The sequence below is a fragment of the Doryrhamphus excisus genome, linkage group LG10 (assembly GCF_037039965.1).
Source record: "Doryrhamphus excisus strain RoL-2023G ecotype Guam linkage group LG10, RoL_Dexc_Guam_v1.1, whole genome shotgun sequence".
NCBI classification, from domain to species: domain Eukaryota; kingdom Metazoa; phylum Chordata; class Actinopteri; order Syngnathiformes; family Syngnathidae; genus Doryrhamphus; species Doryrhamphus excisus.
This window is the reverse complement of record NC_136366.1, coordinates 14,686,813-14,702,575: the sequence shown is the minus strand read 5'-3', so window position 1 is coordinate 14,702,575 and position 15,763 is coordinate 14,686,813. Positions and strand designations below refer to the sequence as shown.

At 38.9% G+C, this 15,763-nt stretch overlaps 1 protein-coding gene across 11 annotated transcripts in view; it reads right to left on the bottom strand.

The window, feature by feature from the left end:
- Window positions 1–15,763, bottom strand: part of vav2 (vav 2 guanine nucleotide exchange factor) — a 152,629-nt gene that overhangs the window by 35,267 nt on the left and 101,599 nt on the right. For all 11 annotated transcript variants that reach the window (XM_058050475.2, XM_058050490.2, XM_058050495.2 and 8 more), the window contains exons 4-5: window positions 11,157–11,215; window positions 3,465–3,533 (exon numbers count right to left, since the gene is read on the bottom strand). In XM_058050475.2, coding sequence (XP_057906458.1) covers window positions 3,465–3,533; window positions 11,157–11,215 — 128 coding nt within the window. The remainder of the gene's footprint in view (window positions 1–3,464; window positions 3,534–11,156; window positions 11,216–15,763) is intronic.

Sequence of the window (15,763 nt, the reverse complement as noted above, 5' to 3'; positions counted from 1 at the left end):
TATTCTGTGCAAGCTGTTGTGTTAATGATGCCATATGTCCTGATTTTGCTTGTTTATTCTCCTTTAAGAGGCTCTTGAGGAGTATTATGTCAGTTTGAAAAAATGGCATCAATGTGGAAAAAGTATCATTATCCTCTATCTCACTTTTAGAGTTCAGTCATGTATTATTTTAAATCATACATGCATCAATATTTCATGCTAATGAATATGTCTTTGAGTGCAGGGTTATTACTGGTATGGCCTATGTGCCAAGTGTGTCTAACTGTGTTCGGTGCAGGTCGTGCTGATGAATCAATTATGCATGTGTCCATTGATGAAACAAAATGCATACATGGTCTTTTTAAAAGGTCAAGAGCAGTCGTGTTGCAGAGCAGCGTGATGAAGTCAATAACACCTCCACCCTCCGCTTGTGGCCAGGGTGTTACAAAACATCTATGTTACAAATACGCTCAAAAATGTATTAATTTTGGGTTCAGCCTTTCTGGTGCTGCTTGTGAATTTATATTTATATATTAGCTCCCCACGAACGTTACATTCCATGACTAATGAATGATAATGTAAGACTCAATATGACTCAGTAGAGAAGTTAAGTGAAACATAAACTTATGTTTCATTTTTGTGTCTCACAGCAACTATGGTGCCGAACAAAGTGTGAAATATCAACGCTTCATGAAAAAACATTATCGGTGATGCAAAAAGACATACACGTGTAAAAATTGTGGGATTGTGGGCTCTATATTTTACGTGTGAAAAATAATGCATTAATGGCGGTAAATCGGTTGTTTGCAATTATCGCATGTGCACCAGAGCAACCCCCCTTTTTATTATCAATTTTTGGGGCCTCTGGTAGTCGTACTTTTGATGGGTATCAAAATTGGCTGCATAAAACACTGATCGGTGCATCCTTACTTGTTTACGTCTGTTTAAGTCATTTTATGCAGTTTACCTAAGATTCAAGCTATTATTCAATTTCTCCTGCCACTGTCTATGTAGATTTGAGTCAGGCAAACTGCACTGGCCCTGCTTGGCTGACACTTCTCATCTCTCATCCAGAGACAGCACACGCTCCATCTACTGAAAGAATGTTACAATCACACATTCAGGGGATGTATGTCTACCGCCCGCATGCTTCCATTTCCGTCTTACGCTCTCCTCCCTGCATCTCCATATGATGAATGGCATCTATCTCACAGCAGTTAACCAATTATTCTCCATTAATCTGAGGTGTCACTGCTGGAAACACAGCCAACACGGAGGAGACCGTATGACGTTTTTACACCTGACAAAACCCACACAACCATATCATACGAGACTACCAGGCCGAAAACCTGAGAATATTGCTGGTGTCACCATGGAAACGGGCAGAGAGGTAGAAGAAAATTGGAAGTAGCAATCACTGGTCCAAAGAAAACCTAAAAAACTACGATATATCGTTAGTTATTTTGATATAATCAGTTCATCTGTAATTATCACTTATGAATCCAACCAACTGTTTGGGGGGAAAAATGCATGATGCCATTCAAAACCTCAGTGTTAACATGAGAAAATTTGGCTCAGCAAATGGCATTGTAACTCAGCTTCTTAACACACCTTACAGAGCTCACACCTCAACTGACTTGTTTGCGCAATATAAGTTCATCAATATTGTGGCACCCTTGAGTCGCACAGGAGCTTGCTGAAAGAATGTAGTCTTATTGCAACCAACAACACAGCTGCAAAACTACACAAAACAGCTACCTTACTCATGGTATGAAACACATAACAACACAACAATTGTTAACACATAACTAACACACTTGGACTACTATATGGGTATTAAAATAAACATGCATTAACAAGTATGTAAGTGAGTTTTTCCTCTTTCTGAATGACCTTTCCGAAAACAATGGTATACATGGACAGGAATATTTCAATCTCTTGTCTACAAGACACTTAAATCGAATTGGGGAAAGGAATATTCCACCCCTGTGAATCCGATTATATATCCATTTGGATTGGCACTTTTCTTTCAGAATGAGGTGTATACAAAGGTTAAATTATTTCCGTTTCAGCAAATAAACCGAATGCAATTTGGGTAAAGCATACTGGGTAACCCAAACAACACATATCTTTTTTCTAAACATCAACACATGTCACAATGCACATAAAAGCCAACACCTTCATGTTCTGTTATAAATAAGGTTTAAAAACATGAGATAATGTCACATAATTCTTATGACACATACACCAAAAAGCTCAGTTTTAGCCGTTTACACGCAAACACTGCGTGGGAGTTTTTGAGAATCACCACTGTGGCCAAATTTTTTGTCATGGCCAATTATGCCCATTAGATGACTCAGAGGTGGGAAAAAGTCAGTGTTTTGTAAGTCTCAAGTCTTTAATCCCAAGTCTCAAGTCATGTCTCCGGTAAAGACGTGCAATTCCAAGCCAGGTCTCAAGTTAGATTTTCACATTCTTATAAGTCACAACCATTCATTCATTCATTTATATATTTATTTATTTTCTACCGCTTTTCCTCACAAGGGTTGCGGGGGGGGGGGGGGGGGTGCTGGAGCCTATCCCAGCTGTCCTTGGGCAAGAGGAGGGGTACACCCTGGACTGGTCGCCAGCCAATCACAGGGCACATATAGACAAACAACCATTCACACTCACATTCATACCTATGGACAATTGGGAGTCACCAATTAACCTAGCATGTTTTTTGGAATGTGGGAGGAAACCGGACAACCCAGAGAAAACACGTCATGTAAACACTTTGAACTAAAGTCTAAAACGTTTGCTACGTACACAAATGGTCTATCTTTATTTCAATTATTGTTTACCCATCTGTGTAGGTTGGCTGCAATAAAAGGTCAGTGTCTGAAGTGATCCCCATTAGCCTCAAACACTGTATAACGCCAATCCATAGAATCCCAAACCAAATACCATTTAAACTGCACATGCCAACCTGTGCAATAATTGTGCTGTCTAATCAGCATCTTGTAGATGAATTACTACTACTACTACTACTAAACTACTTTGAGTTGCCCTATTTGGACAATTGTCCGAAACCTCATTCAGTAAATCAGATGTTACGTTTGATATTTTCAATTGAAGCAAGAATGAGGCAAGTGAAGAACTCTTATGAATTACTAATTGTCAAATAAAATTACTAATAAATTACTAATTATAAAATAAAATGCCAACACACTCACTGAAAATGTCATCAAGTCATCAGACTAAAGTCCTAGTCAAGTCCAAAGTCTTTGTTGATATTGTCAGTCCGCATCCAAAGCCATTAAAATTGTGACTTTAGTCTGACTCGAGTCCTAGTCGCGTGACTTGAGACCACGCCGCTGAGAAGATTACATCACCTAGCAACCCCTACACCCTGCTATACATTATTATATAAGTATAGGAGGTGTCTCCTGATAAACCAAATGAATGGGTGTCACTACCGTGTGTGTCATGGAATGCCAACTTACTCTGCCAGCTCTTCAAGGCTCCGGTACACATCGTCCTCATTCAAGGTTGTGTCCTCAGTGGGGAAAGGCCTGATACAAAAAAATAAGACAAAATGAGAGGGTAAAAACACTTTATTCAAGAACAAGAAAAAACACTTGGCAAACTGTGTGTTCTTTCTGTCAGATTGTCACTCCCAGGTGCATCACTTCTGTGCTGTCACTGTGGGACACATTTATGAGGGAACCCCATCGGTCATAAACAACATTGTCAAAACATGTCAGCCCGCTACTCATGACAGATAAAAAAAAGCATCTTCCCATCACTAACTTTCTCCGAAGCCCAGGAGAGGAAACATTATTTTTCCAGATTGATGGTTCAGTGTCAAACATGTTGGACATTTCAAGGACTCTCATAGACAACGTAGAACAACATAAAGCATGACAGCAAACTCTAGATGCCGATTGATGGACTATGACGACTACAAGTCAAAAAGGCAATAATATAGAACGGTTGGTTCATTTTGACCCTCTTTAAATTTCACATCCTTGTTGCCAAAGTCATAATAAACCTCAGACTCAATAGTGAGGGACATAAAAACTAACAACTTACTGATGAGCTCATTAAAGAGGGTGGATTTATCCTTAATCCTAAAGATGTGTGCTCTCCGCAAACATTCTAAAGTTCATAATTGGTTCTCATGATAGTTTTTTTGCCCCCAGAACAAGTGATTAAAACAAATTACAACCGATTACTTCAATGTTATGTGCAATTCAAGTCTATTAAAATAACAAAGGTGATGATTAGCAGTAATGTCAACCACACTCCTGAAAGAATATCAATTAGGTAAGCGTCTTTTCATTGGTTGACTACCAGGATTTAACATTTTCACCTTAACACTTCTTTAATGTGTTGACTTTGTTGCAACAGTAGCCTGTTTCCATGTGGGGATATTTGCATATTATACATCAATACCGAGAGGAAAATGGCAATTTCTTCCCATGCTGTATTTGTCATCTTACGCCTCGATAAGGACATGAATAGCCCTTATAAATAGTTTATTTTGACAAGGAAAGAAGACAGAAAAAAAAAAAAACTAAATTAACTAAAGCTTGTAAACGTCTGTGTATTTGATGAAGTGACCAAGCAGCAAGAAGTATAAGCCCCACACATTGCACCCATGAAGCACACAAATGAATCTGGTCCCTGCAGCAAGAAGCATGGTGACAAACAGACCACAGTTGATGCAATAATTGAAAATTGAAGAAATAGAAACAGTCAATCATGCCCGCTCCGGAAAGCTCAGAAATGCTCATGGTAATGTTAATGAAGACCATTGTTGAGAAGATGCTTCATGATTATCAAGGGAGCAGGGACCACAGTCACCAAAAATCCACACCCTGCAGTTTGGAGTTAAATAATATACACGTGAATGATTCAGAGCAGGCTTCAGTGAAAGTGATGCGGTCGGATGAGACTCAAATTGAGCTTGTAAGCACCCATGCATGGAGGAATGGACATGCTGAATATGACCACAACAACACAATCCCCACGGTCGAATAGAGAGGCGGAAACATTGTGTTGTGAGAATCATGGATGAGAACCTTCTGGCCTGACCTACAACACCGAACATGGATCTTCCATCATAACAATGCCCCAAAAAGGTCTAAAAAAGCCAACAAAGTGACTCAAGAAGAAGTGAATTGACTCCAGAGGTGTGTGTGTTCTAACAGCAGTCTTCACATTAGCAGAGTGACAGCTATCATGTTAATGAGTGCTTAGCACGGCAGCCAGAGGTCAACCATCTCTGCCGCTTTGTGAAGAATATGCATGGCCACGTTTCTCTGAATCATAGATTTAGCACCATTTTTCTTCCTAATTGTGGTGGAACTTCATGAAATCTTTAGTTGTTAAAATATAATGGAAAACTTCACATGATTTATGCAACTCTCTTCACTACTGTTATGAGCAGAGTGCAGCTTCCAATGCTTCCTCCAGAGCGTAATAACACACCCACATTTGACGACCCCCTCCAATGAAATGCACACTATATTATAAGTTATTAATGGAGTCCCGCAGGGCAAAATTTAATTACATAGTAGTTTGTGGGGCCATGCCCTCGTATCTATCACCTCAGTGTTGTTTTGCGGAGCCAAGCACTCTCTAATGCTGCCGTTTTCATTTCTCTTAAATGGTGCAACAAGGTGCCATTGAACTATGTTTATAATTTCATCAGATCTCCTCTAACAGCCTGTCTCGTGGCTATTCACGTCATTACTGGCGCTGCGTGTTGCTCCATGTTTTCAACGCGAGTACGCCACGTAAATCCCTTCACAAAAGAATGTCTTTTTCAGAAACCCAAATTGTGTTTTACTACCATAGAATTATTGTCATCAATCATGCTTGGAGTTTAAGCTTTGATTTATTTATTTTTTTTTACCAGTGATATATTTTTAAAATCAGTTCAGCTTTAACCATGAGTGAGCTAACTAGTTAGCCTCAATATAAATGTACTGTATTTTAAACTCAAGAAAGGTTTAAAACGGAGTGGGGAAGAAAAGCCAAAAACATACCACTTCCACACTGGGAGGATAACATATTTTCACTCTATCCCATCTGACATGCCATGACTGACTCCATTCAGTGCAATAATAACAGAACATTAATGACGTCTGGTGGCCAAAATACTACATACGTGTATACATGTGTCTTTCAATATTTGACTTCATTTTTAGCGCTAATCAAACCGCCATATTGTGAGGGACAGCTCTATTTCCTCATTTTCTATTTGAACATAACTGAGAGTCCCGTACCTTTTCAATGAATCCCATCACTGCAAAAGATTTAATACTCATGGACGTTCAACCAAAGTAAGATATCATTTCAAATATGATTTCCTAATATTTACTACTTATAAAACAAAATTTGGAAATTAAAAAAATCCATCCAACTGTGAAATTCCATAAATGTGCATGTTTTTTCCAGTAATATTTGTGACTTCTGGAATACAACAAAATGAAAAAAAAAACATTAAAACATGATTACAAACACAGTTCTCCAGAAGAAAACTTAATGTATTGATTATTAAAAAGCCTGCTTATAGTGGGTGAAAAGATATCCTAACTCTTGCAGGTTTTGCCCTCTTACTGTCAAGCCCTTTTTCGATTAATACTATAAATTTAACAATCCCCTAAGCATGTTGAATTTTCCTCACAGTCCATAAAGTAAATTCTGGCATAAAGGGAATTGTTGGCACAAACGTGTGCAGGACTGAGCCAACATCAGCTCCTACCATTGATCAGCCACTGTCGAAGAGCAGAACAACGGTGTCGTTATTAGAAGGGAAACCGACTCAAATACCTGACCATGGAGGAAGCTCCATGTCCCTGGACGCACCTTTGGTTCTGCTACGCTCAGTAAATCACAGGGGCTCAAGCGAGCTTACACACTTTGCCACTTTAACTGTCATTTTCCGGCTTTTAAAACTGACCCTGGAACTTCTTTCAAAGTCATCTTTAATAGTGAAATACTTTTATTTAGAATTTCTGTGGCATATTCAAAGCAACATGGAATGGTGATTTTTTTGTTTGTGTATTCAAATTTACGTAGAGGTGGTCCTCAATTATCGGACGAGTTCTGTTCTGTAAATCGAGTTTTGGTGTAAACCCATTCAATCTCAGCCAGAAAGAAGAAAAATACTTCAGGTTGTACTGAAGTACGATGTTGACTCATCTTTCAAGTGACATAGAATATTGTGTTCTATGGCTATTTAAACATGGAACCCATCGAAAAAAAGATTAGACTGCCTTTTTTTCTGCCTTTTTTTTTAGACTGCATATTCTTTAGCAGTAAGTTAGTAAGTTTCTGGAAAATATCGATTCCTGAGGGAGAAAATCAGCTTCGACACAAATATTTTTTCCCTTTCCAACAATTGAAATATCTAAACAACTATACCAGCTTAAATAACACAAAAAGGGTTGTTAAATCCAAATACCAATTTATTTACACATATAACACCAGGATCTATTTACAGTTTTCGCATTTGGAACCGAACTAAGTGTGTGCTCGCGTTCGTATGCATGTGTTAAAATTTCCCTACAATGCTTTCTGCACTCGACACTCCTAAACACTCTTTCACTTCCTCCTTCCTGTCGTGTGTTTTTTTTCTAGTCAGATCCTTGCCAAGCTCTTATCAAATGCACTTCTGCCACCTAATGGCCGTTTTTATGGCTTAAAATTGCTCTGAATTGAAATTCACGAGTCTCCCTTTGCCTCTTAAATTTTTTTAAAAAATAATAAATAATTACAGCTCAATAGGACATGTTCAGAGATATGGCAGTATGTAGATTTCTGTCATGTACATGTAATATGAAGGTTAATGATGGTAATGAGTGCCCAAAAAGAACGTCAAAGTCAGTCATTGAAGAAATAGTTCTGAAGTAGAATTATATATAAATATTTATATGATGAAAATAATAATATTTTGCCCGGAATTGTTGCTATTCAGGGAAATAATGTTCTGAATCTATTTAATTAACTTCATTTCACCTTCCGGCATAGCAGAGAACAGCATGTACTGAACAAAGCAGATGGCAACAAGCCAAAAGAAAGTCTTCCTTTCCAAATAGAACTGGAAGGCTGATGCAGTGATAGACTACCAAGGCCATGATGCACTGAGCTGACATCAAAGATGCGATCAACAGAATGTCGATGGATGTGTCTGTGGCATGGATTCCAGGAGATTTAACTTCGCTGTGAGCACACTGGTCACTTTAAAGATCAATGGAAAGCTTGATGTGCTTTCTGTAAGCATTATTTGAGACCACCCGGTACTTTTCTGGTATTTATCACCTTGAGCGGCGAGAAGATCTTTTCTCAAAGTAATAGTACTTGCATTCTAATTAGTTGAAAATGAATGTGGTTTTAGACAGCTTTAAATATAATTCTAACCACCCATGAGCCTTTCAAAGCATGTTGAAGCTAAAAAATATATCTATGATTTTCAGCATACAATGTGGAGACAGCATGCCAAAATTCCAACCAACTCCAAACCATTTCTTTTGCACTGTGTCTCTCCGGGGTTATTAAATGCAGAAGGAGCTTGCACATTTAAGAGGCTCTCACAGCTAATGATACATAGTTTTTTTAATTAACTTTTACTATGATGCCCGAGTATACAGTACAATTGAGATACCCATAAAATAGGTTTATTTTTGACAAGGCGGGTCGTTCACGCTGCTCCAAACCCCTAAAACAATGAAAACATACGCAGAAATTTGCCTCAGTATTATGTCACACTGTGGGACCTCTTCCAGTGGCCAAAGATTGAGAAGTCTGGGCTTCCCTGCAACCCGGACCCGGAAAAGTGGAAGGTAAAAGTAAACTTTGAGTGGAAGAAGATGGATGGAGGTCAGAATGAATATTTAATATATCTTATATCTTATATAATATAAGGCTACTTAAAAACTATTCTTAAGATTACTTAAGAAACACTATTGAATACAAGAAACAACTCAGGTCAAAACAAGAAGGTGGTGGTGGTTGATCTTGCTGCCACAATCGTCAAGAATCACATCTTCAATGAAGGTAAAAGTAAACTTTGAATGTCCATTCATCATTTATATACATTTTGAATTGTTTTCTGCATGTCAAACTATAATGGGCAAACTACGGCCCGGGGGCCGCATCCAGCCTGCCAAGTGTTTAAATACGGCCCGCCCGTTCTTTCCAGAGTATTTATTCATTCATTCATTCATTTTCTACCGCTTTTCCTCACGAGGGTCGCGGGGGGTGCTGGAGCTTTTCCCAGCTGTCTTTGGGCGAGAGGCGGGGTACACCATGGACTGGTCGCAAGCCAATCACAGAGCACACACAGACAAACAACCATTCACACTCACATTCATACCTATGGACAATTTGGAGTCGCTAATTAACCTAGCATGTTTTTGGAATGTGGGAGGAAACCGGAGTACCCGGAGAAAACCCACGCATGCACGGGGAGAACATGCAAACTCCACACAGAGATGGCCGAGGCTGGAATTGAACCCTGGTCTCCTAGCTGTGAGGTCTCCACGCTAACCACTAGACCACCGTGCCGCCCTCCAGAGTATTTAATTGAAACTTAACATACAACCTGGCATCAAGGCTTGAGCCAACCTTTTCATGATTTCGGTAGCTTTTTTTTTTTTTTTATCAATGTGATTATTTGATGTGGTCTGCTGTTTACAAAGTGCTCCTGAAAAAAGGGACACAAGCACAAATAGCAGGTTGCATGACACTTTTACAAATACAATAATTCCAGGTGGACTGTAAAATATATAGTCTAGACCCCCGTCAATTTTGTTAAATCAATGCGGCCCGCGAGTCAAAAACTTTGCCCACCCTCGATCTATGTAAGTCCATTCATCAAGATATAACGCATAGTAACATGGTTTTCCCCTAGGCCATTGTCACATGCACCGATGCATATATTGGTATATATGTAACCACTGACCTGTAACATCCACATTTAACAGGTTTTCTTTGGGCCAGCGCGCAAATGTGACCTTGCTTGATATAGTCATTGATCCTAATATGACAACTATATTTTCACTCTTTTGGCTTGAAAGATGTAAAGAACAACATTATGTATTACATAATGTAAATATGACTAATGACTAAGGGTGTCAGGAGACAATACACAAGATTGGGTCTTACGAATTACGAATATTATGTGTACTTTACACTCTTGTATGCCACCAGGACTGGCTCTACCCACCAAGGCAAAGAGACTGTATAACTGACAAAAGAGCTCACTCCGTTCATGCCATTGTTCTATGGAACAAATGAGCCATGGTGCTGACACCTCCCATCCTGCCTGTGTGGAAGCAGGAGACAATTATCAAGTGTTTTATTTAGGCAATAGGCTCCAGCATACCCTGCAACCCTAATGAGGGTAAGCTACAGAGAAAACGAACTGATGGATGGCTTATCATCACAGGCTTAGTACCCACAAGACGGCTTTTTTTCTGAACGAGAAATTTTGTGGCACACCTAGTATCCACCCAAAACTTGGAAGACGTTCCCGTCTGATCCGGTAAAATAACACTACACTTGTCACCCATGTACCTCAAACCAGGCTATTAGGGTTGAGGTCAGGGTTCAGGCTGGTTGGGGACTGTTGCCTTAGAGGACAAAGATTCGTTTCCAGCACAGTCAAGCAAGCATTGATTTTGTCACTTCACAACAGTCAATGTCAACAGCCGAAAGTCAGCAGCTTGTGTTGTGTTTATTAATGCCAAGAGGCCTGAGCTCGCTTTCTCTGTCGCTCCCTCCTTCCTTCATTTCCTGGCGTGGCTCCTAATGGGCGCGCACCATCAACTCATTACTCAGACAGATAAAATGTTTTTTACGCGGGGCTGGTGAGCCCTGAGTTCCAAGCCGTTGGAGAGAACGTCGAGAAATCAGAAGCTTATTTCAGGGTTGATAAAAGCAGTAAGAATGATTTTCTTCAGAAGAATGGAGCCGGCCCAGATTGGAGCCCTGGGACTCAGGTGGCATTACACCCTCAGGACCTTTATATCTCTACATAAACACAGCACCCCATTTGAGTGACAGGTGAAAATGAATGTGAAGTATAACTTAGCGAACAAGATGACAGTCGCTAATTGGCCTTATGTGTAAATTCAAATGTGAAATCTTATGCTTCAAATAATACAGTTACAAATACGATTTACCTGATTCCTTTGATTTGTGCAATGCTGTGGTGGGAGATCCTTGACAGAGTGGAGATCACCTGCAACAAACAAACACACAATCAGTCATAAAAATGAAATCCTTCATTCATATGTGGTTGTACCACAATAGGCTACAGTCACATTACAGTCAGAGTAAATGTGTACTAATTGATGAAGCCTTCATAGTGTTAATTGATTTTAGAGAAAATGAGAGCAGGTTTAATTACATGTAAGCCCGAGGGTTTATTTGTACATTCAATAGTCTTGAGATTATTTGATGATAATCATTTATTGAGGCTGTAACTCCCTTCATTTCTCAATGTTTCATATTATTCCTCAGTCGGATAATGTTAAATCTAAACAACCGTTATATATAGTGTGCTTAGTTTAGTTTATTTGTTGTTACTTTGTGCCGTATTGCTCCTAGCATGTGGATAAAATGTCTGTGCACATTTAAAAATGATTTGATGCTGCCTTTAAATGAGATACGACGGCATCTTTATGGCTGAGGACTACAGATGGCGTACTTGCACGGTCTAGAGATGCCAAGAATAGGCCGACGAGGGACCCTCCTGTCTAAAACGCATAACACACAAACAGACCCTCCAAATCACAAGTCCTGCCTCAGACGCCTCATTAACCACTCGTGGGTGTATTTCAGCTTACAACAGCGTGGCCATGCCAGATGCCTCCTCGACTGGACAAAATTGTTATCTCGACCACTCTTGCTCGGCAGGTGTGTCATCCACAGCCTCACAGCACTAGTAAGAACACAATGCATGCATTTATGGCGGTGGCACATCAATAACATTCAAGGTGAGCAAATATGAATAGTTAATGTGAGGACAAAGCCGACCACTTCATGTCCACTCGAGGTGAGTGTCTTCATTCAAGCCGATCTCATGATGAATTGGCTTTTTGAGAAAAGGGTGGGCATTCATGGCAGCTACTCTATGGAGGGACAACCTTAACAGGGCTTTTGCTTGACACCACAAATAAAATAAATAATGGATTGTCTCAGCGTGTGGGTAAACACCCACGTAATGTTCGTGTTCATGCTTAAACGGTTCCAATAAGGGGCCAGCCAGCTATCAAACATCTCCTTCATATGCATGCAAGTTGGATTTTGCTGAGTAGACAAAGAAAGAATGATGCAAACGAAAGAAGTGTTTAAATTTAACCCATTTATAATGATTTATAATAATCTTTTATAACTTTATTCTGACCTGAACACATAAACAGCAGTTCAATTCCAACACTAAACACAGTAGCTCCAACTCCAAACAAACACGTCTCTAATCCATTCGTCACTGCAATGACTCTTCCTCATTGTCACTAATCAGTACGCGAGATGCTTTCACTGACACTCTGGACATCACAATGTCTTTGTCTAAATAAACACAAAATTCCAAGATAGAAATGTTGTGATCAATGCGGATTTGTTGCATTTGTGCTGGAAAATCCCAGGAAATTCACTCACTCAAACATTCCGCTACTAAAGAAGCCATCCACTTTCTACTATTTATCCTCATGAGGGTCGCGGGTATGCTGGAGCCTATTCCAGCTTCCTTTGGGCACCCTGGACTGGTTGCCAGCCAATCACAGGGCACATATAGACAAACAACCATTCACACTCACATTCATACTTATGGACAATTTGGAGTCGCTAATTAACCTAACATGATTTTGGAATATGGGAGGGGAATCAAACCTGGGTCTCTGAGCTAACCACTACTAAAGAAACCATTCATTCATTCATTCATTTTCTACCGCTTTTTCCTCACAAGGGTCACGGGGGTGCTGGAGCCTATCCCAGCTGTCTTCGGGCGAGAGGCGGGGTACACCCTGGACTGGTCGCCAGCCAATCACAGGGCACATATAGACAACAACCATTCACACTCACATTCACACCTATGGAGTCGCTAATTAACCTAACATGATTTTGGAATATGGGAGAGGAAACGAACCTGGGTCTCCGAGCTAACCACTACTAAAGAAACCAGTGTTAGGTAAATAGAGTTTCAGACATGTGTGCTATATCTTACATTTTCAGTTAATTTCTATGTTTATACATACAAATATATACAAACCTGTCATTCGTCTTTCTTTCAATAAAATACAGTAAAAATGGGCATACTTCAGACAGTGTGACATGGTGATTAATAATGAATTAATTTGAAAACCTTGATTAATCTATTACATTTTTTTGTCATTTGACAGCCCTAATAATAATATTTGTATTTGGCACACTTCCACCATCATTATTATTTGCAAATGGTTTATTATTTAATGTGTAGTGTCATCTTCCTGGTACCATCCAAACTAAAAAAAAAGCATGCTATAAGAATTTAAATTAGACAGGCAGGCAGATGATCAGATCTGGCTAAACACAGCTGGGCTGTGAATCTGCTGGCATCGATCCAGAGAGGTCAGAGCAGGGCCAAATCCTGCTTGGCCCGTGGTGACAAGACTTGAACGTGCCAGCATTGGGCATGTTAGCGTGACTTACACATATCACAGGGAAAAGTCTCTTCAAATTAAATTTAGAGAATGCTTGACATTGAGTATGAGGTACGCTGTCAATGTTTCAATCATGTTACAATCGCATGTCATGATGTGAAAAAGCAAGCTCTGTATGTAGGCATGCTGGCGCTTGCTATGAAGCCTTGTGGCATCACGAGAAATGCTAATTTGCAATCTGTTTGTAGAGGAAATGAAGAAGAGTTCTCACATTACTAAAGTGATTAAAAGGCAATTATGGAGGTCGTTCCTCTCAAATATAGGATACTTCTACTGAAGAGGAGTAGATGCATTGGTATTGTTTTGTTTGAGCTTATAACCTCGAGATCCTGTTCTTAGTTTCATTTTGTATGGAAAATAATGCAGTGCTGGTGGAGAAATAAGAAAATAAGTCATATATTTTAAAGTATAAAACTATGAATACATTACAGTCATACTCAATAATTAATATCAATAATGAACATTACATAAAAATGATTTCATATTTATTAGGACTTTCAAAACTAACACCTCAATGGTGGTAATTAATAAGGGTAACATTTTTAACAAAATGAACTCTTGCGCATCATGCCGAGTCACACCTCTCTGTCTGATGCTCTTTTATATGACCTGAACACATCAACAGCAGTGTAATTCCAACACCATATACCAATATCCAACTCACAAACACACCACTTCCTCATTCCTGAGGTGTGTTCACGGACATTCCGACTTCAGAACATCACAACATCGTCTTAATTCTGCGCGAATGTATGTATATGTGTCCAAATAGACAGAAAAACAACAAACAAGAATAAGTAGATAGTCTTACCGTCATTTAACTGTGCTTGAAAATCGCAGATATTACACTCAAAACATGTGAATTCAATTTAAATTATGTGGTGTATTTGAAGCAACCCCTCATTAAAACAAATTATCCTGTTCTGTCATTTGCCTTTCTATTGATAAAATCAGTAAAAACTAGCATATATATTACAAATAGTTGTAAATGGTGATTAATTATGATTAATTCGATTGAAAACTGGTTAATCTGATTCAATATTTTAAACATATGACATCCGTATTTCTATAATAAATATTTAATTTTATTTATTAATGTTATTTGTTTTACAAAAATAAAACATGATAAATGAATATATTATTAATTTTATTTTACTAATCTAGTTTGTATTTATTAAAAGTAATAACATTCCTACTGTATTGCTTTTATTGAATTTGAATCATATCTTACATTTTTCTTTTTTCTTAACACTGCAAACACTTGCCTTTTGTTCCCCACACAGGATGTAAATAAATCTAACAAAATGTAAATGATACAATCTAAGTGAAGAAATTATTATTTATTCATATTATTATTCTTTTCAGACATTCTGAATTGTGCAAATGTAACCACGTGATGTTCCTAAATGTCATTTCTTCATGTTTGAAACAAATAAACTATACTATACTATGTTTACTTTGCACATACTTCACACAGTGATGCTGCAAAGCTGCTCAAGCTGATATCAAACTCCCACTCTATTCTGATCTGATGATCAGAATAGATTAAGAATAGATTAAGTAGCGATACCATGAATTCAAAAAGCTGATAAGTAAAAATTATTTCTCCGCTACTTTCAGCAAAGCATACCTCCAAAAGTTCATTAAACATTTTAGGTGTCAAATTTCTCTGTCTGCTTTTTTTGTCCGCCTCAGTTTCTGTGATCCTCCCTACCTCTAATATACTCTCCTCAGCCCTCTTCTGATCCTTTGGTTCGGTCAAAGCTTGGGAGTCTTTACACGTTATTAATTTCCCTCTCATCTCCTTCTCCCCAGGGGGTCTTAACGCTGTGGCTAGCCAGAGACTAAAGCTTCTTTTACCCCTCTAGGAATATGAAAAAGGCACACAACAGAGGGATAGCTTGGGTTCCCAAAACCCAAAACTAATATTGTACCTCATTTGCCATCACATAAAACCATTTCCACTCCCTCACCCACATCTGACCCTGTGTGTCATTGAGAAGTGCATAATTGAAGGCACATGAGTCTCTTTTTGTGACATGCATTGGCTTTTGTGCATGCGGGAGCACGAATGTGCAACACTGAAA